A 24,391-nucleotide genomic window follows, 5' to 3' on the forward strand; every position below is an offset into this window, starting at 1 on the left:
GAAAACAATCCGTTTTCCTGGCAGTGCAGGTCCCCTCTCCCTCCCACCACCCATCCCCGGTTGCTGAAGGAGTGAAAACCCCTTCAGTGACTTACCCGAGACCCCGCCGATGTCCCTCGGCGGTGGTTTCGGGTCGCCGTCGCTGCTCCTCCTCACGTCAGCCGGCAGGGGGAGACTGATCCCGCCCGCCGAGACCTAATGCGCTGGCCGCGCATTAGAGCTCTCCATAGGAAAGCATTGAAAATTATTTCAATGCCATAGGGAATTGAGCGACGCTGGAGGTCCTCACACAGCGTTATAGCACAGAAAACTTGTGCTATGAAGCAGGAAGTACCCTCTAGTGGCTGTCTAGCAGACAGCCGCTAGAGGAGGAGTTAACCCTGCATGGTAATTATTGCAGTATGACACTTGCAGGGTTAAGAGTAGTGGGAGTTGGCACCCAGACCACTCCAATGGGCAGAAGTGGTCTGGGTGCGTGGAGTGTCCCTTTAAGCTGGTAAGTTTTATGAGGTTTTAAGGGGACTAAGGGGAAAGGCAACCCACATAAGTGGTAGTTTTAACACTGTAGGGTCAAGAATACATGTTTGTGTTCCTGACCCTTTAGTGTTCCTTTAACCCCTTAAGGACCAAACTTCTGGAATTAAAGGGAATCATGACATGTCACACATGTCATGTGTCCTTAAGGGATTAAACTGCTCTAAAATGGTTTAACACTAAATGGAAAGAGTCTGGGTACCCAGGCACTATAATCATTTCAAGGAGATCGTGACTACAGGGTCCCTTTAATTAGTCTGTCACATGGTGGCAATTGGGTCATGAACTGAATTGATATAGAAAGTGCTCTCAAACCAAATGCTAGGATTCATACTATATCTACTCTACCTACAATATTATTTGGGTTGTAGAAATAAATATGCACATGTGTTTGAGATAAATGGAAGACACATTTCTATCCAATTGAAAAAAAAAGAAAAAAGCGGTAAATGCATTTGAGTTATTAAATTAGAAGTAGCACCAAATTCAGTCATTTTACCATGGTCACAGAATGCAGTATTTGTGGCCTAGTGCAAAGCTCAGCTTCTGGGACGCAACAGGCAACCGATTATAGGTAGGACTAGGCTCAGTGGGGCTGCAACAGTTTCCTTTCCCCCCTCCCCCCCCAAAAAAAAAAATACAAAAAAAATTCACATTATTAGCATATATAAAACAATATATCTGCTATAAAATAAAAGATTTACATACATTATAAATATTTAGATTAAAATAATTCCTGCAACAATGATTTAAAACAAAAACCATAAAAGATTACAGATTAAAATATGGATCACTGTCCTTTTGTGGTCTGCATAGTCCTAACCTGGCCATAGAATGTCTAAGCCGAAAGTATATATAGTCCCATCTGGGAAACCAATCCACGTCTGGAACAATATACATCCGAAGGCATGGAGAGGGATCTGTTGAAATTCATACTTTAGAAGTATTTTCTTCTGCGACCATAGCAGCTTTGTACACCACCCTTTTCTCCTCATTCTTTTTGCCCCTGTAACAAAGACAGAAGTTAGTATATTCCAGCCAGCTAAATACCAAGTATAATAGAAAACGTCTTTCCATGGAAATGTATTGCAGTTAAGGGAGACAGTACTAAAGTCACATGAGTTGCACGAAGTGGCCTTAGGGGTTAGCCATTAACTATTTAGGGTCAAGGAAGGGTTTTATGAAAAGGATGGTTTTAAAAGGTTGTGACCAAAGTAACAGGACCAAGAGATTTGTTCCTGTAGTAGAGTGTCAGGATTTCTAGTTGATCCAGCATGTAAAAGTATCACACCGAGGACTACAAGGCAACGTGTTACCAGGCCTTAGAATGGCCATACGCAACGTACCAAAGAATAGTCAGAATACTTGCCGATGTCAGGGACACAACGATAACGGAAAGCCAGAAGTCAAAGTCAATAACCATAAATGAACGGTCGGGAACACACACTCTCGGACAACCACGACAGGACAATGAGAAGTAGAAATGCGTTTAAATAGGCCTTTTACAAATCTGATTGGCTGAAATCGGCCTTCGACCTCAGAACGTGCGCGCATCTCCCATGTGACGTCACATGCACGCCGATGTTATTACCGTGGGGCTATAATTTGGCGTGGATCCACAGCAGCCGGAGTCCACCAACATGAAGCAAGAGTCAGGTACACTAATGCATGGCCGCTGAGCGCGGATGAAAATGTTACATAGGAGGAACATGAGGGATAAGGGGAAGTAGGACAGTGATTGAGATATGGTCTGTGGAAGAAGCAAGCAAAGGGTAGAAAAGGTGTATAGTCTAAACAAGTATGAAGAGAAGAAAAGGAGGAGGAAAAGCAAGGCTGTAGGTGTATTTTTAGAATTCTAAATTTTAGAAAAAATTAGCGGAACTGGAAGCAGAGCATTTTTATATTTTTGCTATTGTGGCCCAACATTCCTAACATTTCTCAACTTCATGAATATTCCTTAAGGTGTAATGAAGTAGAAGACGAATATCTTTATTTTAGAAATTAGATCAATTCTTTAAGTAAAAGGGGTAAACATTACAGTGAAGGCATGGTAATGGGGACATAGCAGCATTGTGATTTAGTGAATGTGGAAGTTGCAGCAGGCAAGTCTGACAAAGAGGGGATCGTTAAAGATTATTCTGCAAATTAAACCAAACTTGAAAAGGAGGTAGAAGTAATACACCAGTATAGGAGCTCATGTGAGTAGGTATTCAGTAAACAGGTTCAAAGACTAAACCGAGGACACCGCGTCAGGAGAATAGCATTGTACACTACACGTTGGGATTATAGGGGTTAACACAGTATGTTTGTCCTGTACCCAATGGTCACCGGATACTGGAATGGAAACTTTATAAGTTGTGACGTGGATAGGCTGTATATTAGGGATGGTGGTGCCACCTTAATATAGCTGTATGAGTTGAAGGTCTAATATTAAGATGCAAAATCCTGAGGAACATCATTGCAAATGTAGTTTGAGGTGTAATCTTCTGGAGAAAGTTATGGTTGATTGGACACATCCAGCTTTACCAATACGTTTTTTTTTAAAAAAAAATAAAAAAATCCCAAGTCTAGTTAATATAGCACATAGAAAGATTCAGAATGAAATGTATTTTATAAAATGGCTAGATAGCAAGAAGTCATAGATGGAATAATAAGATTCTAGCCTGATGGTTCCCAGGTCTTTGTTCATGTCTTACCGTCTTTTACGATTACACAGATAGCAGGTCACTCCGGTAATCACCAATACGCCGAGGAGAGAGGCAAATACCACAGCTAAAACTACACCTGTAGGACACAATGAAAAGAAGTACATTACAAACTCCAGGACAATACATTAACAGCAAATGTCCCATCAGGAGGAGCATATATTTAGTAACCTCTCTAATACACCCACATGGTCACTTGTGATGGACAGGCAGATAAAAAAAAAAAAAAAAAAAGGCATTGTGACTATTCCCCAGATGAGGATGCTTTGTTCTATAGCACGTTACTCACCTTCTCGAAAAGATACGGACACAATCCTGTCTCCTTTCTTTTGTAGCTGGCGATAATTATCTATCATTTCCACGGATACAGTGCTGTTGCCATCGGTGCAGTATAGCACAGTCTCCAAGGATTGCAGCTGTAAGCAAGACAAGGAACCAAACAGCGATCTGACATGATCATTTTTATACCACATACTGTGCCGTATTAAACAAGAGGATATTAAAAGGGACACCACACCCTTAAAGCACTAAAGGTGCACTTTCATAAATTAACCTTGTTACACTCATCTAGCTGTTAGACAAGGCCTGTTACTTTCTGGTTGTGTAGCTCAACACAAGAGGGAGGTAAGCTCAAGAGGCAACAATTGTCCAGAGCACCTGCCTTGCAAAGACTTCTCATTGAGCTGCATTATGAAATTCCTGATTGGACAGCCACAGAAAGTCTGGGCAGGGTTAGAAGGGGAGGGCTTGCAAAGGCTGCATACACCTATAGCTTTCACAAGTTTGATATACCTTCGGCAAAAAAATAAAAAAAATTTAAGTGCATACGTGTTAATTTGAGTAGATCTACCAAGCATAATCTTTTTATATGGTTTGCATTTGGGCAGGTAAGTGTCCCTTTTAAGACAATACAAGAGTGAGACACGCAGTACCAAAGAAAATCCTTCTCCTCACCTGTTCTACAGAAATGAACACTGGATTTCTAAAGACTGTCCATAAAACACTGGGATTACAGGGTGGGGTGGTGAGCGATCCCTCATAACGATAGAAGTCATCCAGCCTTGCAGGCAACAACGCTTGCAGATTAAATCCAGGAATTAGAGCATTCTGACCTGAAATCAGAGAAAAATCAGAGATTGGTAGAAGCTAAGAACATCTTTTCTTTGCACTAAACATAAGTGACACATTTAGCAATACATTCTGCACTCCCCATTTTCCAGACCCACAAATTATACTCGTGGAGAACGGTCCATGAAATCATCAAAAAATTATATGTTTTCCTGACAAATCTAAAGATTCTAAATGATGATAGGCTGTATGTACTGCAATGCCACCTTAATATCTTTACCTAATACCATTATTCTTGTATAACACGACATCACCATTTTCCACCTGTCCCTTTTAAAATTTTGTGCCCTCATTTTTTATTCTTCATTGTATTTTCTGACTATTCTAGAGAATACATGTTCAATAGTTTATTCACAAAGTATTGAATATTACAAAATAAAAAAAAATTCACAAATGTGAAGCTTCTGATATAATCTGAAGTTTGTTAGTTCGATACACCCATGGTACTCTAGCACTGGAGGTCACCTTTGTATTTGACATTGACTAGCTGAGACAAGATTCGGTCATAGGATGAATGAAACGAGCCAACCTGGAGGAAAGTTGAAAAAAAATAAAAAAAAATAAACCACCTTTGCCACTTTGTATTTATTTTTATTTTTTTAATATACAAAAAGTTGTTTATATGGTTTCTACATTTTTTTTTTTTTTTAATAAAACCCCCCTCCCCAAAACAAATACAAACGTTTTGCACCAAGTAAATGAAGAATGAATATCTATAATGCTCTCACAAGCCCACAACTCATCTAGGCATACAGGTTAGCATCCATTCAAAAAGCGAGAGAGTGTTGATTTCTACGTACCATGAGACAAAATGATCTTACCTCTAGGAGGATCCCCAGTACAGCCAGACCATCAGCAGCATTCATTGCAGTGGCAAGATCCGCATACTTAGAGTTATAATGCACAATATGCACCTGGAAGGGAAGGTTACATTGTAGCAGTGTGAATAATGGATATATTGGAGGATGTTGAAATCAAAAGACCTTATGCATTTTACATAAGTCAACAGGCTTACAAGGCCTGAAGTTAGGTCTTTTTTGCCATATGGGTCTAGGTGATCCTGTACAATTTCCAGGAGCCCCTTCTCACAGGGGAAGGGAGACAAAATTACACACAGGATCTGAGTGGGAACAGAGACAGAGGTGTCGGGAGGGGGGGGGGGGGGGGAAGACACACACAAAGTGCCAGGGAGAAATGCCAGGGAGGGGGGCACAAACAGACACAGAAGGGCTGGGGGGGGGGGGGGGGGGGGAAGAGAAGATACAGAGGGGAAGGGGAATAAGACACACAAAGGGGTTTAGGGAGGAGAAAAATAAAATTAAAATAAAGGGAGTGAAAGGCATGCAAGCCAGCCAAAGTCATTAAGGGGAGAAGAGCCACTTTGGACTGGGTATTAGATAGCCATGTTTTATCACGATATTGTGAATAAGGGGGCCAGAGAGTTGGAGACCCCTCTTCAGGCCCCATTAGACTCATTTGTAGTCTAGTTGTGCAAAATATATTCTTAAAAATACAAAGACAAAACCAAAACGAAACTGTGGGTGTTTTTTTTAACCTTCTAAAGTTAGAGGGTGACAAAAACAGGATATGCCTCGGTGGCAAATGCTCTATTTAAACCCCTGCCTTCGGCTATTCTATATCCACGCAGTATTGCCACTATTGTGGTGAAAGGCATTCGTTTAAAAGAGGTCTGTCTTCGAGAGGGAAATGTTAAAGAGACATTCTGGAATCTGTTGGTTCAGGCTGGTTTCAAACCCTCCAACTACCTGGGGGCAACTCTTATCTTGTCTCAAGGTATCAGTCTTAATGCAATTCGCTTTTTCTGTTTTCTCATAACCAGAAAGGTATTGTTGTTCAGTATGCCAAATTCCGATCTACAGATTATTAATAAGTTACTGAAGTTTAGTCCTTTCTATTAGTAGTGTATTCATTGCCAAATTTAGATGCAATAATATTTCCCCTAAATGGCTACATTTAGTAGTTTCCTTTCACATCCCTTTAAAACATATCCGTTTGGGGGGCGTGGCCTGACCACGAAGCCGAGCGGTCGCATGTAAGCTAAGCTCCCGCCGACGTTAGGCCCCAAAGCACACAAAAGCTAACAAACGAGCAAAAATCACCGCAAAACTCACCCTGGGCACCGGCATGGATAGAAGGGTCCAGCGGAAAATAAACAAGAAGCTGACAGAAACGGGTACGTCTGTGGCAGACATGTTCGCGGCCTCCCGTGCGGCACAGCCGGAGCAGCAAGATGGCGGCCGACACAGCCCTAAGACCCCGTCGGCACCGGTACGACCGGAGTCCCCGCGGAGTCCCAGCTCACCGAAAGGGGACACCTCCCAGATCATCGCTCAACTGCTAGAGGTAAAATCTTTCCTGGCGGGCGAGATCAATAGGACCACGGCAGAAGTAAAAGCCGAGATCGCGGCACTGGGGCACCGCACGGCCATCCTGGAGCAGAGGCAGGAGACCACCGTCAGAGCACATAACGAGGTTACCTGCCAGGTAAACTCCCTCACCACGAGGCTGAGGGCTGCTGAAGCCGCGCTGGAGGACCTAGCAAACCGCTCACGCCGAAATAACATTAGGCTGAGAGGCCTACCTGAAGGTGAGGGGGAGGGGAGCCTACAGGACATAGTGCTCGCAATCTTAAAACCCCTTGCACCTAACATCCCCGACCAACTATGGCATCTAGACCGGGTACATAGAGCTCTAGGCGCCAGGAAAATTGACACTAGACAGCCGAGAGATGTCATAATGCGCTTCCAAAACTTTCAAACAAAAGAAGCCGTAATGAAGTGCAGCAGGGAAGGCCCAGTCTCTTATAAGGGGACTAAAATTCTCTTATTCCAGGACCTGGCCCCAGAGACCCTCCAGAGACGCAAGGAATGGCGACCGATCACGGACTTGCTCAGAAACCACAACATAAAATATGCATGGGGACACCCGTTTAAGCTCATGGCCTTCAAAAATGGAAGGCCGAAGACGTTGGCGCCTGATGGGGACGCAACAGCCTTCCTCCACGCACTAGATATACAGGCCCCGCAAAATCTACAATGGCAGACCGCAATCCCGACGGACTTACAGCAGTTACCCAGGGAGTGGTATACAGCCGGAGAATGAGGAAGGCGGCCCTCGGCTCTGACCGCTCTTAATCTTGCTCCCTGCCATGGAGAATTACCCCGCATGGACGCGCATCCTTGGAAGGGTGAGGTACACAGAGACTCAATGGACGATCATGCCCCCCTTCCCCCCCCCCCCTGGATCACCCCCTTCTCTCCCCCCTAACGCACCCCGAAATTGCTAGTATTATATGAAACACACCGTTTAAAAAAAAAAAAATGGGACATTACTCTCTCAAGAATGTACTTAAACAGGCAATAAGTCTTCAACGGATGCCAAATGATAGCCTCCTCATTAATTAACAACCTTAAAAATTTAAAAAACAACAAAAAAAAAAAAATGAAAAAATAACAAAAACAAACAAAAATAACAAAAATACTCTAGGGAACAAGCGAAAATATATTGAAAGTTGGTCATGGAGAAAGATGGAACCATTCAAGATCCTGCCCACATCCACGAACTCACTTTCTGCAACAAAACTACCGAACTGAGATAGAATACCCAGACAAATGGCAGAGGCGAGCCACAGCTTTATTGTTAAAGACAGCAGACCTACCAGACACTTGATCCCAGCCGAGTTGGGGTGGGGAGTGGGGGGTGGGGGGGGGACAAGGGGAATTGTGATCGAAGACAGGGTTTGCATACACTTGTGAGCTGAGAGGCTCACTGCCCCTCTTCCAGACACAAGGAGTCTCTAGAGTGTTTGAGATGCCCCGAAAGAACATTGCCCAGACATATCAGAGGCGGAAAGCGGAAAGTCCACAAGAGCAACTCACGGACCAGCGGGCAAGTCTGCCAGGGTGACGAGACAGCCCAGCAGCCACGCTCATGCATGCATTACAGGGCCTATAGGCCAAATTGGTACCAGTTCGGGACCTTGCTTCGGTGCTATGGACCCATTTTCCTTTTATGGGCCAGCAGCACCGATGCAGACGCCCCACACGAGTCTGGCAAAGGATAAGACCAGACGGTTTATCTCTCTACTTTGTTTATTTTACGTTACTTGTATTTGTATTTGTATTTGCTTTTGTAAATATGTGCGCAGCAATTTAAATAACCTCTCTCTCTCCCTCCCCCCCCTCTCCCCCTTCATGGTGACCGGAGCGTCTCAGGCTAAGAGGTCAAGGCAACTAGAAGCGGGGACACCCCAAAGACACGGCTGGAAGGCAACACCCGTAAGTCAGCTCGCATACACGCAACCCACCCACCAACATGACTACACGAATTAACTCCCTAAACGTTAAAGGGTTGAACGCCCCTAAAAAACGCAGACTCCTTTACAGGGAACTTAAACGACTAGGCCCAGATATAGCCTTCTTACAAGAAACTCACCTCCCAAAATCTCTAGGGTTTTCACTCAAAGATCACATTTACAACACGGGTTATGAGGCTAGAGCACACTCCAAACGCAACGGTGTTGCGATACTGATACACAAACGCTGCCCACTACGGGTCACGGGAGTCAATCTAGATTCAGACGGGAGATACATAATACTATCCGGGACATTGTATGCACACACCATACACCTGATAAATATATACGCACCTAACGAACCAACCAAAGAATTCTGGGACCAAATGTCTGACAAGCTACGAGCCCTACAGCACGGCATGATTATCATGGGAGGAGACTTTAATGCTGCTCCGTGCCCAGCTACAGATAGGGGGACCATAAGGGGCCTACCACGCTCACACGGTAGAGGGAGACAAGATAGACTGGTACACGACTTCATAAACTCATCAGGTCTGATAGACGCGTGGAGAGCCCAACACCCAGGGGAGGTTGACTATACTTTCTACTCAACGCCCCACGACTCTTACTCCCGAATAGACTTTTTTCTAGTTAATGGCCAAACCATCCAAAGAACCACCAAGACATCAATAGGATCTATAACCTGGTCTGACCATGCAGACATTTCCATAGAACTGGGCAGTCTGTGCGCGGGAACCCAATGGAACTGGAAACTAAACACCTCCCTTCTACAGGACCCAGATATCAAAGAGACGGTTCGCAAAGAAATAGTAGAATATTTCCAGTTAAACACCACTCATGACCTGACCCCGGCAACCATATGGGCCGCTCATAAATCGGTCATCAGAGGTGTCATAATTAGAGAGGCGACCAGAAAAAAGTTAAGAAAAACGACGCGCTTAAAATCCTTATTACACGACCTCCACACCCAAGAACAGAGACACAAAACCAATCCCTCCCCCGAAGGACTCACTGCCCTACAAATTACAAGGCGCCACATCAGGGAAACCCTACTAGATGACGTAGCTAAAGCAATGACCTGGTCCAAGAGAAATTTCTATGAACAAGCCAACAAGATGCACACGCTCTTAGCGCGCACTCTCCGCCCGAGGCCAAAACAAAATCATATCACGGCAATTAGAGACCGCAAAGGTCAGACAAAGACGGCACCCACAGACATAGCTCAAATATTCACAGAATTCTATAAAACTTTATACAACCACACACCCACAGACGCAGACAAGACCCCGCATATGCAAGACGAGATTAGGCAATTTCTACATAAACTCAACCTTCCGAAACTGACCCCTGCACTCACGGAAACCCTAGGGGACGAATTTACAGCAGACGAAATTGACAGAGCCATCACGAGACTTAAAGGACATAAAGCCCCGGGCCCAGACGGCTATGAGGGCAGCTATTACAAGACGTATAGGGAGGAACTAATACCCCACCTGCTAGAATGGTTTAATCACCTGATGCGGGGCGGACGTCCCGACCCAGATATGTCAACAGCCCACATAGTATTAATTCCTAAACCGGGAAAGGACACGTCATACCCGGAACATTACAGACCCATATCATTGATCAACCACGACGTAAAACTATTAGCTAAGATACTGGCAGACAGACTGGCCCCACACATACATAGATTAGTACATCCCGACCAAGTAGGATTCATCCCCGACCGCCAACTGTTCGAAAATACCAGACGCAACATCAACCTTATATGGACACAGACGACTGCACAAACTCCTACGCTCGTTCTCTCTCTCGACGCCGAAAAGGCGTTCGATAGAGTTAACTGGGTATATCTGTTTGAACTTCTACGACATCTCCAATTCCCAGATACATATATACAAACGATCCAAGCCATGTACACCGACGTCAAGGCACTCATAAGGATCCCTGGCGCCAAGACATCCCCTATCACCCTGCATAACGGCACACGCCAAGGCTGCCCATTATCCCCCCTCCTATTCGTACTCACGTTAGAACCCTTGCTACAAGCAATCAGAACGAACAAGGCCATAGAGGGAATAACTGTGGGCGACCAAACGTATAAAGTTTCGGGATATGCGGACGACGTCCTCCTCACCCTTACGAACCCAAAATCCTCGATGACGGCTCTAGACAGGGACCTAGCAGAATACGGAGCCCTCTCGGGATATAAAGTCAACTTGTCGAAATCCACTGCCCTCCCAATAGCCATGACGGCAAACGACACGATGCACATTAGGAATCACCACCACATACCCATAACACACACCGCGATTAAATATTTAGGGATACATTTGACGGCTGATCCCCGAAAACTGTACGGAGCTAACTACACCCCCCTTATCAAGACTTTGGACGCGGACCTTGACAAATGGACAGATAAGCCCATATCCTGGATAGGGAGAGTGCACACAATCAAAATGAATATACTCCCCAGGCTCCTCTTCCTCTTCCAAGCCCTCCCCATCCCCATCACCAAAAAAGACCTGGCCCCCTTACAGAGAGCTATCGGAGACTTTATATGGCAGCGCAAACGACACAGAGTAGCCCGCAACGTCCTATACAGACCCAAAGATGGAGGGGGGTTAGGGTTACCCCATCTGTACAACTATTACCTAGCGGCACAATTGACACAAGTGGCCTTGTGGCATTCAACGCCGGGAACCCGCAGATGGGCTGACCTTGAAGCTGGCTTCACAGGAGCCGACTTGCCCCAATTCTACATATGGGTACCCAGAGAACACAGGGCGATTCTACGCACAGGCTGCCCAGCCATACTAAACTCCCTACGGGTATGGGACTCCACGGCCATAAAATTCAAACTAACCTCGGCCCCTTCCCCAATGATGCCCCTGCTACGAAATAGAGCGTTCTTACCGGGTATGAGGGCCCAAGATTTTAAAAACATAGAGGAGGCAGGGATACAGAGGGCGCTACATTTATATGAAGGGAACCAATTAGTGACGTTCGACGGGTTGACAGAAAGGACCAGGCTGGGCCCCCCAGACTTCTTCAGATACTTGCAAATAAGAGATTTCGCACAACATAAATTAGCAAAAACGGCAGCAACTACCGCACTCACAGGCTTCGAGCGAATGTGCCTCAAAGAAAACCCCCCAAAGGGGTTGATATCCAACCTATACGCGCACTTATGCACAAACAGCTCAGATTGGGGTAGCCTCCCCTACACCACACAGTGGGAAACGGACCTAAATGAGACTCTAGAGGGTACAGATTGGAGGGAGATCTGGGAAGTGAACAAATCTACCTCGATATGCGTCACCCAACAAGAGCAGGCCTACAAGACCATGCTGAGATGGTATACAACCCCAACTAAACTGTATCGCATGGGGAAAACCCCAGACGACCTGTGCTGGAGAGGGTGCGGCCATAAGGGGACCTACATCCATATGTGGTGGGAATGCCCTAAAGCACAGGCCTTCTGGCGAGATGTAGGGACCCTACTACAACAAGTATTCCACAGGCACATAACTATAGATCCATGGGTATTTTTACTTTCGAGAACTCTAGACGATTGGCCTAGGAAGCACCAAAAACTGCTTCATAAAATCACTTTAGCGGCCAGACTTACCATGGCACAGGCATGGCTTAAACCAGAAATCCCCCAGGTGACTGCAGTAATTCCTAAAATAAAGGACATACGGGTCATGGACGACCTCACAGCACGAGTGAGGGGTAACATAAAAACATACGAAAAAACCTGGGAGATGTGGATGGCGGGTGACTGGGGTTCATGAGCAGACCACACTAAGACCACTCCACTGATACACTGCCTTACACCGCTACCACACTTGACTGGTAATAAGTGGATCTCCTCCTGTACGGCGCTCCGACGCTCACCATGGGGATCCCCTCCCCTCCCCCTCCCCCTCCCCCAGACTACCCACCCCCACCCCCCCTCGGCTACTTCATACCTGAGATGATGAGGGACAACAGACTAAGTCCACTCATCAGCAGAAGCGAGAGGACTTACTCATTGAGCATCCGGCCAACGAGCAGTGTTTGATGTTCCAGAGGTGGATACCCCACGCTCAGAACTCAGGTCTGGGCTACGTGGCTCGTACCTCCGGGCTGGATAATATATGGTGTAGCCGAGTATACTTAGATACCTATATAGCGTGCACCTCTAATATGTTCTTTCCTTCTTTTTGTTGTTATCCCTTTATGTTTATCATCGTTTCTCATTGTACGATTTCTATGTACAATGTATATAATGTATAATTGTGACACCAATTGGCTAACACTAACAACTCAGGAAAATATACCTAAACCGCGGATGCGGCATGTTCCAGTGTTAACTGTACCAATACCATTGTCAACAAAGGAACTTGTATTGTAACTGATGATGTGTTATACGCAGAAATACCAATGTCACTTCAAAAATAAAGAATTTGAAAAAAAAATAAAACATATCCGTTTTCGTCCTTATGTGATATTTTGTACCGGCAGAAGCTATTGTGGTTGAGCATATCTTTCTGCATTTCTGCATATCTGTGCTCTCAAAAACATAATATGGCGCACAAGCGACCTAGCTGAGCAACCAGCATTATTACTTACTCTATCTCACTCAACCTTCTTAGGACAAAGCAAATGTTTAGTTATGCTGTTAAATATAAAAATTGTGCTAAATTCCATGCCACTGTATACCTTGTAAGTTAATCCACTGCACACCCTCTCTGAGCTAAAGTTCAAGCTAATGTTTAGGATAATGTTATTGTTTAAGCTCATGTTCAATGTGAATGCCACTTCTGTGCTGATTTCCTGCATTAAGATGCCGATGGCGCACCATGCCTGGTGTAAACTTACTCTAATAAGCTTGTAACCCACAACTATATGCCATAGTCAGTTAGAAAACCACACTGTGTACCTAATGAATAGTCACTTATAACTGACAACTTGATCTATAACTCGAGGAAACTTTGTTATATAAAATTACAAAATGTGCTATGTTCTAACTTGCCACGCAATTGTTCATATGTGTTGACAGATAAGGCAGATACTGCTGTTGTGGCTTTACCTGCTCCATTGTATGTTTCTTGCTATGCACAATGAAATAAAGAAAAAAAAAAAAAAAAATATCCGTTTTCACATTTTTTATGCAATTAAACAAAAAGATCAGCGTTTCAGTCCAAATCAGAATCCTCCTTAAAAAGGAACAAACTTTTTCCTGACCCTATCTTGTTAAAAGCACTATCTAGTCCCCCCTAAATATAGTAAAATCTTAACTTCTATCCAGCTCCTAGTGTGTCCACCAGAGCTGGCTCCACCTGTACCGGCCCTCCTTGGCCCAGATAGTCAGAATTGACCATTTCAGCCACTCCAATGCTTTTTTTATGGGACAGCATTATGATTGGCTGAGATCACCACTTCTGATGACGACATGGCACTGACACCAGAACAACTACAATAAGTTGTATTTGCTCTGGTGACTATAGTGTCCTTTTAAATCATTAAAGGGACACTTGTCACCAAACCAACTTAGCTTAATGAAGCAGTTTTGGTGTTTAGTTTTCGGATCTGATGAAGTCGAGTGTATTGGCGAAACACGTCATCACGCTCGACGGCCATAAACCCCGCCTTCCGGAAGTGTAACATATCCAGTTCTTGGGGTCTCGTGAAGCCGGCATCTGACAGAGTCTGGTTCGTTCACTCATCGGAGGAGAGACAATATAAGAAAGGGGATTTACCTGCCTGGAAGCAGTTTTTATCCAATTGTGAATCAAGTTTGTTTACCTTCACCACAGCCTGAATTCTTCATATTTACAAAGAATGCCAATACCGTTCAGAGCAGACTTTACTGCTCTACATTTGTGAGTGCTTTGGTTTATTCATTCTTTTTATACAGTACATATTGCCCTGTGTGTGTCCTTTTTTCTCCTTTTGAGATATCTACATGGAACCCAGTGACAAGCAAAGTTGAATACTCCCCAGGGAGTATAATAGCAGAAGGAGTTTGCATTGCTTTTGTGGTCTTATTAAAAATTGCACTGTTACTTTGGGTACAAATACACAGCACACCAATTGTTTTATGTGAAATATACTTTTACCATAACGTATTTTAGACACAGCGCACTTTATTTTTGTGTTTATGCAGGCTGTGTCATGAAAAAAAAAAAAAATAATTATATATATATATTTTAATTTTCAATTTTTTTTTAAACAAATAAATAATAATAAAAAAAAAAGAGTTAGATTTTAAAAAAGTCACAGTACCTCTGCTGAAAACCTCTTGCCTCCGATACAGTGTTCTGATCCTTTAGGGTGTGCCAGATTGCCCCAGTGGAAATGAAGACTTGAGGCAATGTACGTGAAAGGTGGAATCTCAATAGACATTGTCGGCAGCAGAGACATAGAAACTGGGTAGGAAAGACATTCATTGAAGTGAATCTGTGCAGGAACGAATTCGGAGTCAGTTGTATTCTGCAAGACTCACCTGTATGTCCATTATTAGACAACGTGAAGTAGTCTGTGGTGGAGACGTTGTATCCTTGCAATATGATGGGAACCAAGGTGGAGTCATACTGCAGGATACTATGGTGGAAATCAATGGGAGACTGATGGACTCCCCCACAGAACCCATATTTTGTTGGCCATGAAGTCTCACCATTTTCACCTAGGATTTAAAAATAATTCATTAAAATGTGTGGACAGGTTTTTGTACCTTAGGTCTCCCCTCACTAAAAAAGGTGTTTAAAATTGTTGATTTGTGGATCTATCAGAACTGTGCGCCAGACATTGGAGAATTATGAAATGTTCTATGCTGAAAACTGGTCTAAAGGCAGTGACATACTGAGGGTGGGCAGGGGGGTCCACCCATGGTGACAGGGTGGTACACAGCATAGACCCCACCCCTGTCCCCCAGAGTTAGCACTTGCCTACTGAGACCATGCTTGTGGGGGTGCCAAGCAGGAGGGGTCGACTCTGCAGCTATATGGAGTGGCTATGAATGTATGTGTCAGTGTACACGAGTTTCGTAACAAAAAGGGGTTGGGACCGAATGAGATCCCCAAATACGTTGTAGAACAGTTTGAGAGGAGGGGTGGGGCGATGAAATATATTTCCAGTGCAGGTGCCATGTTACCTTGGTATGACTCTAGTCTAATGTACCAAAAGTGGGACAACTACTTCAACGAGTCAAATTACGTTAGGTCTGCACCACATTTTAGAATGGAACACTTTAATAAATCTCACCCCTTTGTTCCCTTTATGATTTAATCTTTCACTAAAGTCTCAACCTAATCAGGTTTCTGTTAGCAATTTCTCCTAGCGATGTCCCTGTGAAAGCGGGATCAGGACTGATGACAAAGCTTACTGTCCTGCTTGAAAATCTACCGTATTTGGAACTTTACCTTGAATAGCACCTTGTCAGCATTGATACATATGACCTATACTACCCTGATTTCCTCCCATTGTGTGTTCCAGCTGGCAAATTAGCACATGTAAAATGGGAAATACATGCAGCCGATTCCAGTTACATAACCAGAAATATGGGGATATAACTTTAAATAACCTAAAAGGAAAATATACAATAGTGTAATCCTGTTAGAATAGTACAAATCCCAAGCAAGCTCAGTTTCACTCACAAGCTAAAAGCGGTACAGAGAGAGACTCAGGGCGCCTGCCCCCTCCCCCCCCCGGTAATTGAGGGTCTAAAAGAACACCATCTGGATGTAAAAACTAATGGGGACACATTTGGATATCCACAAACTTCAGCGGTGAGCCATAATGACTTCTAAAATACATTTTATTGGCACAATGGAATTAAGAGATATATTAAAATATAATCCTTTAATTCCAATGTGCCCGAGGCTCTAAATACACACACCTCTTATCTTGAGAGTGAAAATGATATGGCACAATTAGAACAGGATTACACTATTGTGTAGTTTTCTCTTTTGGTTATTTAAAGCTGTATCCCCACATGGTTTATGGTTATACAGTTAGGACTGGAATTAATTGGACTGACAAGTTGTTATTTTGGATGTTTACCATAATAAATTTAAGTTAACTAATGAATATGGGCTTAAAGTGCAGTTGCAGCTTTAATTTGAGGGTATTCACATCCAAACTGGAGGAAGGGTTAAGGAATTATAGCTCTTTAACCCCTTAAGGACCAAACTTCTGGAATAAAAGGGAATCATGACATGTCACACATGTCATGTGTCCTTAAGAGGTTAATATGTAGCCCCCTCTTTTTCAGAGGACCAAAAGGAATTGGACAATTTGCTCAAAGGCTGTATAATAGACAAGTGTGGGATATTTCTTTATCAATTAATCAGGTAAGGGGTCTGGAGTTGATTCCAGGTGTAGAATTTGCATTTGGAAGCTGTTGCTGTGAACCCCCAACATGCGGTCAAAGAAGCTCTTAATGCAAGTGAAACCGACCATCCTTAGGTTGCAAATAAATAAAACTAGGGACATTAATAGTGGCCAAATCAACAGTTTGTTACAGGGAAAAAAAAAAATTTCAAAACAAAAAACAAACAAAAAAAAAAAAATACACAAAACAACCCCAAACCACACTGGGTACATACATGTAAAAAGAAAAACCCCTTCACAACATCCAACCAAGTGAACAACACTCTCCAAGAGGTAGGCATAGTATTATCCAAGTCTACTACAAAGAGAAAACTTGAGTTAATATAGAGAGATCACGTTTGTGGCTTCCATTGGGCGAATCAATCATCTGATGGAGCATGCATTTCACTTGAAGACAAAACTTTACTCAAAAAGACCCACAAACAACTGAAGACCAAAACCAAGCATTTGGTGGATGCCCATGGGCTCCAGACTTCAATCAGTCATGGCCTGCAAAGGATTCTCAAAGTATTAAAAATTAACATTTTAGTTATGATTGTGTTAATTTGTCCAATTACATCTGAGCCTCTGAAATAAGGGGACTGTATAAAAATGGTTGCAATTCCTAGAAATTTCAAACAATATTTTTTGTTCAAGCCCCCCTTAAATTAAAGCGGAAATTCTTCACTTCAATTCTATTGGTGGAATTACTAAAATTGTGTCAGTGGCCAAATGTTTCCAGACTTAACCAGGGGAAGCTGCCACCAATTACAAAAAAAATAAGAAAAATAAGACAAAAAAAAATAAAAAAAATAAGACACACCAAGGTGTAGTATTTTTCATATTTAGCAATTTATTTTTGGTTGGTGGTTATTTTTGTTTTAGATTTCCAATTTTATGGTGGTCCTAGCAGCTAAAACATCTCCCCCACCTTGCATGTATGTTTTCGTGAGCTTTATTCCTTCTTCATTCTCCAAAAGAATGTTTGGTACGAGTGATTTATCCAACCAGCAGTCACTGCCAGTAATGACCGTGTGTAAGTTACACTGTGTCTGCAGGTGGTATGTTCCCTTACAGGTTCCGCTCTGCAAATGCCGGTAATGACTGGATCTACTATAAAATGTGGAGGTGCAATGGGAGTCAAGTAGGTTTCTCCCAGACTGGTTTCATTGCACATCGAAAGGTCCCACAATCTAAAATGTGCTTTCCGAAGTTCTATTTATTAAAAATGACCCCAGCTCTCTATAGCTTTTGATTTACAGCAATACAGGGGAAAGTCATCACTTTTTAAAATCTCTATTCTGTTCATATGTATGCGGTTTTAAAAAGTGGTTCGAGGGGTGGAGCCTGAGCAGACGCGCTGAGTCCCAGCTACCGATCCAAAGCGACTGTTTTGGGGGGGGGGGGGAAAAAACCCTAAACTTGGCGCGTCAGTCTCCTGGTTAGCTTTTAACAAGCAGGGGAACACCCAGGCGACCAACCTGCTACCACACGTTAGCGGATCGACACCCGGGTGCCACACTCAAGCGACAGGCCTAATGGGGTTCGAGGCGGGAGGGGACGGACGCTCTTCCCGTCCACGGCCCCATAAACAAACTCTAAAGCGTGCTCACTTCCTTAGCATGCCTAGCCTGCCATGCCACCCAAGCTTACTATTTAGTAGACTCCCAACAGTACTTGTAAATTTAAATCGAATGTCCTGCTATGTTCTTCTAGACAATAATGTTGATATATACCAACTTAGACATGACTGCCTAGCTTAATCCTAGCGTGTTTTCCACTCTCAAAAAAAATGTGCTGTTTCTGCAAATGTCATACCAATGCTTGTTATCGTGTTTCACACTGAAGGCTTACTAATGTTGTTGTGACATTGTGAGCATACCTGTATTCTTTCAAAAGCACATAAAAAATAAAGAATTTTAAAAAAAATAAAGTGGTTCGTGAAAAGTACAATATTATTTCGCACCTGTGGTGGCGATACGTTAAAATCCTATGGCCAAACGCTTTCCATGTGCCTTACTAACGGAGGATGTCACCCAATTTCAAGAACATTACGTTTTTACTGCATGTGTGTAGGAGGAGGTGGGGAGGAATAAGTTGACTGAAAATTTGGAATTCAAAATTAACCAGAAGCAAACTTCAAACAGTTCACCCTTGTGGATAATAGATATGGAAAGTAACTATTTAATATGGATCCGAATGTGGCAGGTAAAGGGAAATCTTCGCGACCAGCACGAATGCAACAAACCACCCAAATACTAAATGAGTTGCACAGCATATGGATTCCAGGTCGATAAGTTCATTTTACACATTTATGATGTACCCACTTACTGAGCCTATATGACACAAACTATAACACATTTTTATTTTACGCTAGGTTGCTAAACTTATTCCAAGACTTTAACTTACTATTTTTGGAAGTTCTATAGTTGGATTCATCAAAACACTTAGTGACTGGTCTAGATATTGTGCAGTATATTTAAAACTATTTTAGCTGAATGAGTGTCTGTATACCTTACAAACCTCAAAGTTAAAAACATATAGCTCCCCCTCATCGCCGTTTTAAGAACAGGAGGTTTCAGTGGCCTAGAGCCAATATAAAAATCTACATAAATAACATGTTCGTTCCCAATGCCTGTTAGTGTAAGATGAGGTATAAACTCAGTTTCAATGGACTTTATTTTGGCATTTGTTATATCCAATGCATCACTTCAGTCACCTCTTCGCTATAATAATCCATTAACAGACCTAAATCAGATTCACAATATCATTAACTATGTTACATTATAAATCACACCCTCCAATACAGGTATTAGGGTACCATGCCTACAATAGTCATTTGTGTGAAATACCAGCATCTCCATCTTTGAATGATAGGCTTAAAAGGAAAATAGCTTCAGAAGATGTACCATTGAAAATTCACCTATAACGGAGGGTAACATTTTCCCCCATGAGATACTATTTTTTACTTTACAATGTTAAAAGGGATACTGTAGTCACCAAAAAACCTTAGCTTAACGAAGCAGTTTTCTTAACTATTTTTGTTTTTGCTGGCTGTGTGGGTTGCTGTAGACACCTTTTCTCTTGCTCTGTGAATTAAAGGGACACTATAGTCACCAAAACAACTTTAGCTTAATAAAACAGTTTTGGTGTATAGATCATGCCCCTGCAGTCTCACTGCTCAATTCTCTGCCATTTTAGGAGTTAAGTCACTTTCTTTATGCATCCTAGTCACACCTCCCTGCATGTGACTTGCACAGCCTTCCTAAACACTTACTGTAAAGAGTAATCTAAAAAGTTTATCCTTCCTTTATTGCAAGTTCTGTTTAATTTAGATTTTCCTAACCCCTGCTATGTTAAAGGGAAACTCCAGTGCCGCGCATGTGCATTAGAGCTCCCCATAGGAAAGCATTGTAAATGCTTTCCTATGGGAAATTGAGCGACGCTGGAGGTCCTCACAGTGTGAGGACGTCCAGCGACACTATAGCACAGAAAACCTGTGCTATAGAAACGGAAGTGCCCTCTAGTGGCTGTCTAATAGACAGCCACTAGAGGTGCTGTTAACCCTGCAAGGTAATTATTGCAGTTTATTAAAAACAAAACAAAAAAACCCAAACCTGCAATAATTACACTTGCAGGGTTAAGGGTAGTGGGAGTTAGCACCCAGACCACTCCAATGGGCAGAAGTGGCCTGGGTGCCCGGAGTGTCCCTTTAATAGCTTGCTAGACCCTGCAAAAACCTAATGTGATTAATGTTCAATTTACAGAGAAAGATACAATTATTTAAGGTAAATTACATCTGTTTGAAAGTGAAACCAGTTTTTTTTCATGCAGGCTCTGTCAATCAGAGCCAGGGGAGATGCAGCAAGGGCTGCATAAACAGAAACAAAGTGATTTAACTCCTAAATGGCAGAGAATTAAGCAGTAAAACCTGAGAGGCATGATCTACACACTAAAACTGCTTAATTAAGCTAAAGTTGTTTTGATGACAATAGTGTCCCTTTAAAAGTTCCAAACATCACATGACATTTCAGACAAGAAAAGATCAGGGCAAACAGAAGCAATGGGTCCATGTATAAAAAGTAGTCTGAAGTCCGAAAAGTGGGGCAGTCACTATGGAAACGCTCATTTTCCATATTTGCACCAGGTTTTATACAATTATTCCCAATGTCTTATTCCTCCTCTCTGCATACGTTCTCTTTTCTGGTGAGAAGGAGAGAGAGCTTATAACAATGACAGACAGGTGTCAGACTGCAGAACAAAGAGTTGTGGAATTCAACTCTAACTCTTGAAACACAGAAAGAAGTAAATATATAAAAAATTACTGGGAAGTTACAGTTCCCTTTTATGTTCTAATCCAAAATCTTCTTGGGCACAACGTTCTTTTGCTTTACTACAATCCTCTACACACAAAATATATAGGCAGATGTTTGTACGAGTCATTTAATACATAACATATTGGTAAATTTTATGGCAGTCTGGGAGGTTAATGTTAGAATGTTTAAACCGAGTTACAGTCAATCAATTAAAAGGGATAATAGGCACTATAATAAACTATAGCCCATTTAAATGTTTATGGAGTAGTATCTTCTTGTTACATCACAGTATTAAATTAGAGGGGCAAAGGTTTCAAAACAATATCAGGAAGTATTACTTTACTGAGAGGGTAGTGGATGCATGGAATAGCCTTCCAGCTGAAGTGGTAGAGATTTACACAGTGAGGGAGTTTAAGCATGCATGGGATAGGCATAAGGCTATCCTAGCTATAAGATAAGGCCAGGGACTAATGAAAGTATTTAGAAAATTGGGCAGACTAGATGGGCCGAATGGTTCTTATCTGCCGTCACATTCTATGTTTCTATCACTATTTATCCTCCAGACATCTACAAAGAAAAGCAAAATAAGCCTGCACCGACTGTTCTACAGGGTTCAAACAGATTTACATAGCCTGCCCAGGTTGTACATAAAATTGCACGTGACAGTTTTGCAAACCAAGATCTGGTTCTAAAGCAGACAATGCTCCCTGTACATTTATTTGTACAGAACACCCTTGACGTTCTATTTCCCCCCCCCCCTGACAGGTTCTATGCTGGAGGTACAACGGTAGCTGTATACATCTAGTCGGGGGTCTGGACAAACGCTGCAGAGTCCATTTACATTCTGAGTGGGGCAGTCAGCAATGTAACAGAACATTACAGCAGTTATCAACCTATCCAGCAAGTTCACTCATCAGATATGATCTATGGAGCTCATGCTGAACTACATATCCTTTCAACATCTACTGAAGAAGAAATTAATCATGAGAAAATCCAGATTGGGAATTAAACACAAGACACACATACCCCTGCATGCAAAAAGCAGGCAATTTCTAAAATGCTGTTTGATTGCTACCAGGTTCTGTGCGAGTAATGGTGTTACGCACAGTAAGAACTTTTTGATTGAATAAGTGAGATGCTTATGTTCAACAGCTATAGCAACATTTATTTTTGGTCCAGACACTGCGAGGTAGATGAACCCAGACTACTTTTTTGCTTTGGCACCAAGCAAGGGATTGTACCCCCAATTACAGTGACAGGACCCCCATGGGTTCCTCCACTTTAAAATAATTAGCTTCACTTTCAGAGTGGGGGTACTTAAATACCAACTCAGGGTCCTTATATGAATTATGCTAGGATGGTTAGCATGAGAATATCATTTTAATACAAGAGATTAACAGAGAAAAAAGTCTCAGGGGGAAAAAAAATAAAAATAAGCAGTGTTACATTACAGCCTAGAAACAACTCTAGTTGCAGACACTCAGACGGCCACTAGAGGTGCCTCCTGTATCAGTGCTGCACAGTGGGCAGCACTGGCGTATAGAGTCTCCACGCTTTGCATGAAGTTGCTGAAAGTTCCCCATAGAGATGCATTGATTCAATGCAGCTCTAGGAGGAGATGCTGATTGGCAAAGTGTGGCCTTTTGCTGTGGATGCGCAAGAGCCTCTCAATGCGATTATCTTAGCCGTGGAGGCAGAACCAGCCATGGCAAGACGGCATACCATGGAAAAAGAGGTAAATAAAATCACCTCTCAAGTGATCCAAAAGGAGGTCGGCCACCTTAACAGCCACATCAGCACTATAGTGTTAGGAATACAGGTTTGCATTCTGGACACCATAGTGTTCCTTTTAGAATTTCCACCAGTTAATTCTCATTATGTAGTATAGAGATAAGGAAACAAGGTAAAAAAATAAATAAAATAAAGTCATTGAATGTCTACAACACTAAAACCACTCTGCTACAAAATGATAAAACAGGTGGTGATCTCGTTAACACTTACCAGAATATGCCCAATGGTAATCTGCAAAGAGAAACAAGAACATTTGTCTTAATGCATCAGACAATTTTTTACAAAAGCAAATATTAGGAGGAGTTTTAATAAGACATCCTGGGACACTATCTGGGTTCTATTAAATGAATGTATGTGGAACGCTATTAGAAAGGCAGGCTAGCAGACTGGAACTAGTGGCATAGTTTCATCATTTAATGAGTCTTGATCATAAATCTAGATTATCTGATAACACACAAACATACAGTCTATAGATTACTTTCAGGGCAATCTTAGCAGCCATGAGTGTCACATGTAACAATAAGTAAAATGAGAGACACAAAAAATAAATAAATAAATAAAATTGCTCCTATTGGTTTGGCTGGCTGTGCATGATTAGACATCCAAAAGATGGCTGCAACTCTTAACAGCCTCAGCAAGTCCACTACAGACAAAATATTCAACACCAACATTAAAACATAAGTGATCAAAGTAAGCTAGTTACAGTCTCACAGACCCATAATAATTAAAAGGTAAATGACTCTCAACAAGTTCTCATTCAAAGAGACCCATCCAAACTGACATACTACTAACAATTCAATGATTAATAAAACGAGTGCACTATCTTACCATCAGAGGCTGCCCAGGCAGCTGGTATGGACAATATGAGCAGAAGCATTGTGAACATCTGTGTGAGTTTCAACTACTGAGACAGTACCAGGGAGTTATCTAGACTGCTTACACACACAGTGACAGATCTAGCACAGATCACCTCCTCAGTTACATACAACTAACTGTTCTCTTAGACTCAGCCCAGATCCTCCCAGTAACACAGCCCAACCTGTTACCTGGCATTGACTATGACCCCTCCCTTCTACCTGTCCTGCATCACCCATGATTGATGACTCCTGTTGTACTGAGCATTCCAATAAAGAATCAGAGACTCTGTGAATGGGTAATGATATCCAAGGTTTCACAGAAGCAAATTGTTCTCATACTAAATACATTTCCAAGGAGATAAAGTA

At 42.5% G+C, this 24,391-nt stretch overlaps 1 protein-coding gene across 1 annotated transcript; it reads right to left on the reverse strand.

Annotated features, from left to right (window-relative positions):
* Positions 1-1,265: 1,265 nt before the first annotated feature.
* CA12 (carbonic anhydrase 12) lies at positions 1,266-24,146 on the reverse strand. Its single transcript, XM_063445907.1, has 10 exons — positions 23,997-24,146; positions 23,379-23,399; positions 15,197-15,376; positions 14,977-15,119; positions 5,189-5,281; positions 4,833-4,896; positions 4,194-4,351; positions 3,529-3,655; positions 3,231-3,318; positions 1,266-1,540 (listed from the first exon to the last, which is right to left on the reverse strand). The coding sequence occupies exons 1-10, from the start codon at positions 24,052-24,054 to the stop codon at positions 1,465-1,467; spliced, it is 1,008 nt and encodes a 335-aa protein (XP_063301977.1). The 5' UTR covers positions 24,055-24,146; the 3' UTR covers positions 1,266-1,464.
* Between the last annotated feature and the right edge of the window lie 245 nt (positions 24,147-24,391).

This window comes from Pelobates fuscus, chromosome 3 (assembly GCF_036172605.1).
Source record: "Pelobates fuscus isolate aPelFus1 chromosome 3, aPelFus1.pri, whole genome shotgun sequence".
In the NCBI taxonomy this organism is placed as follows: Eukaryota; Metazoa; Chordata; class Amphibia; order Anura; family Pelobatidae; genus Pelobates; species Pelobates fuscus.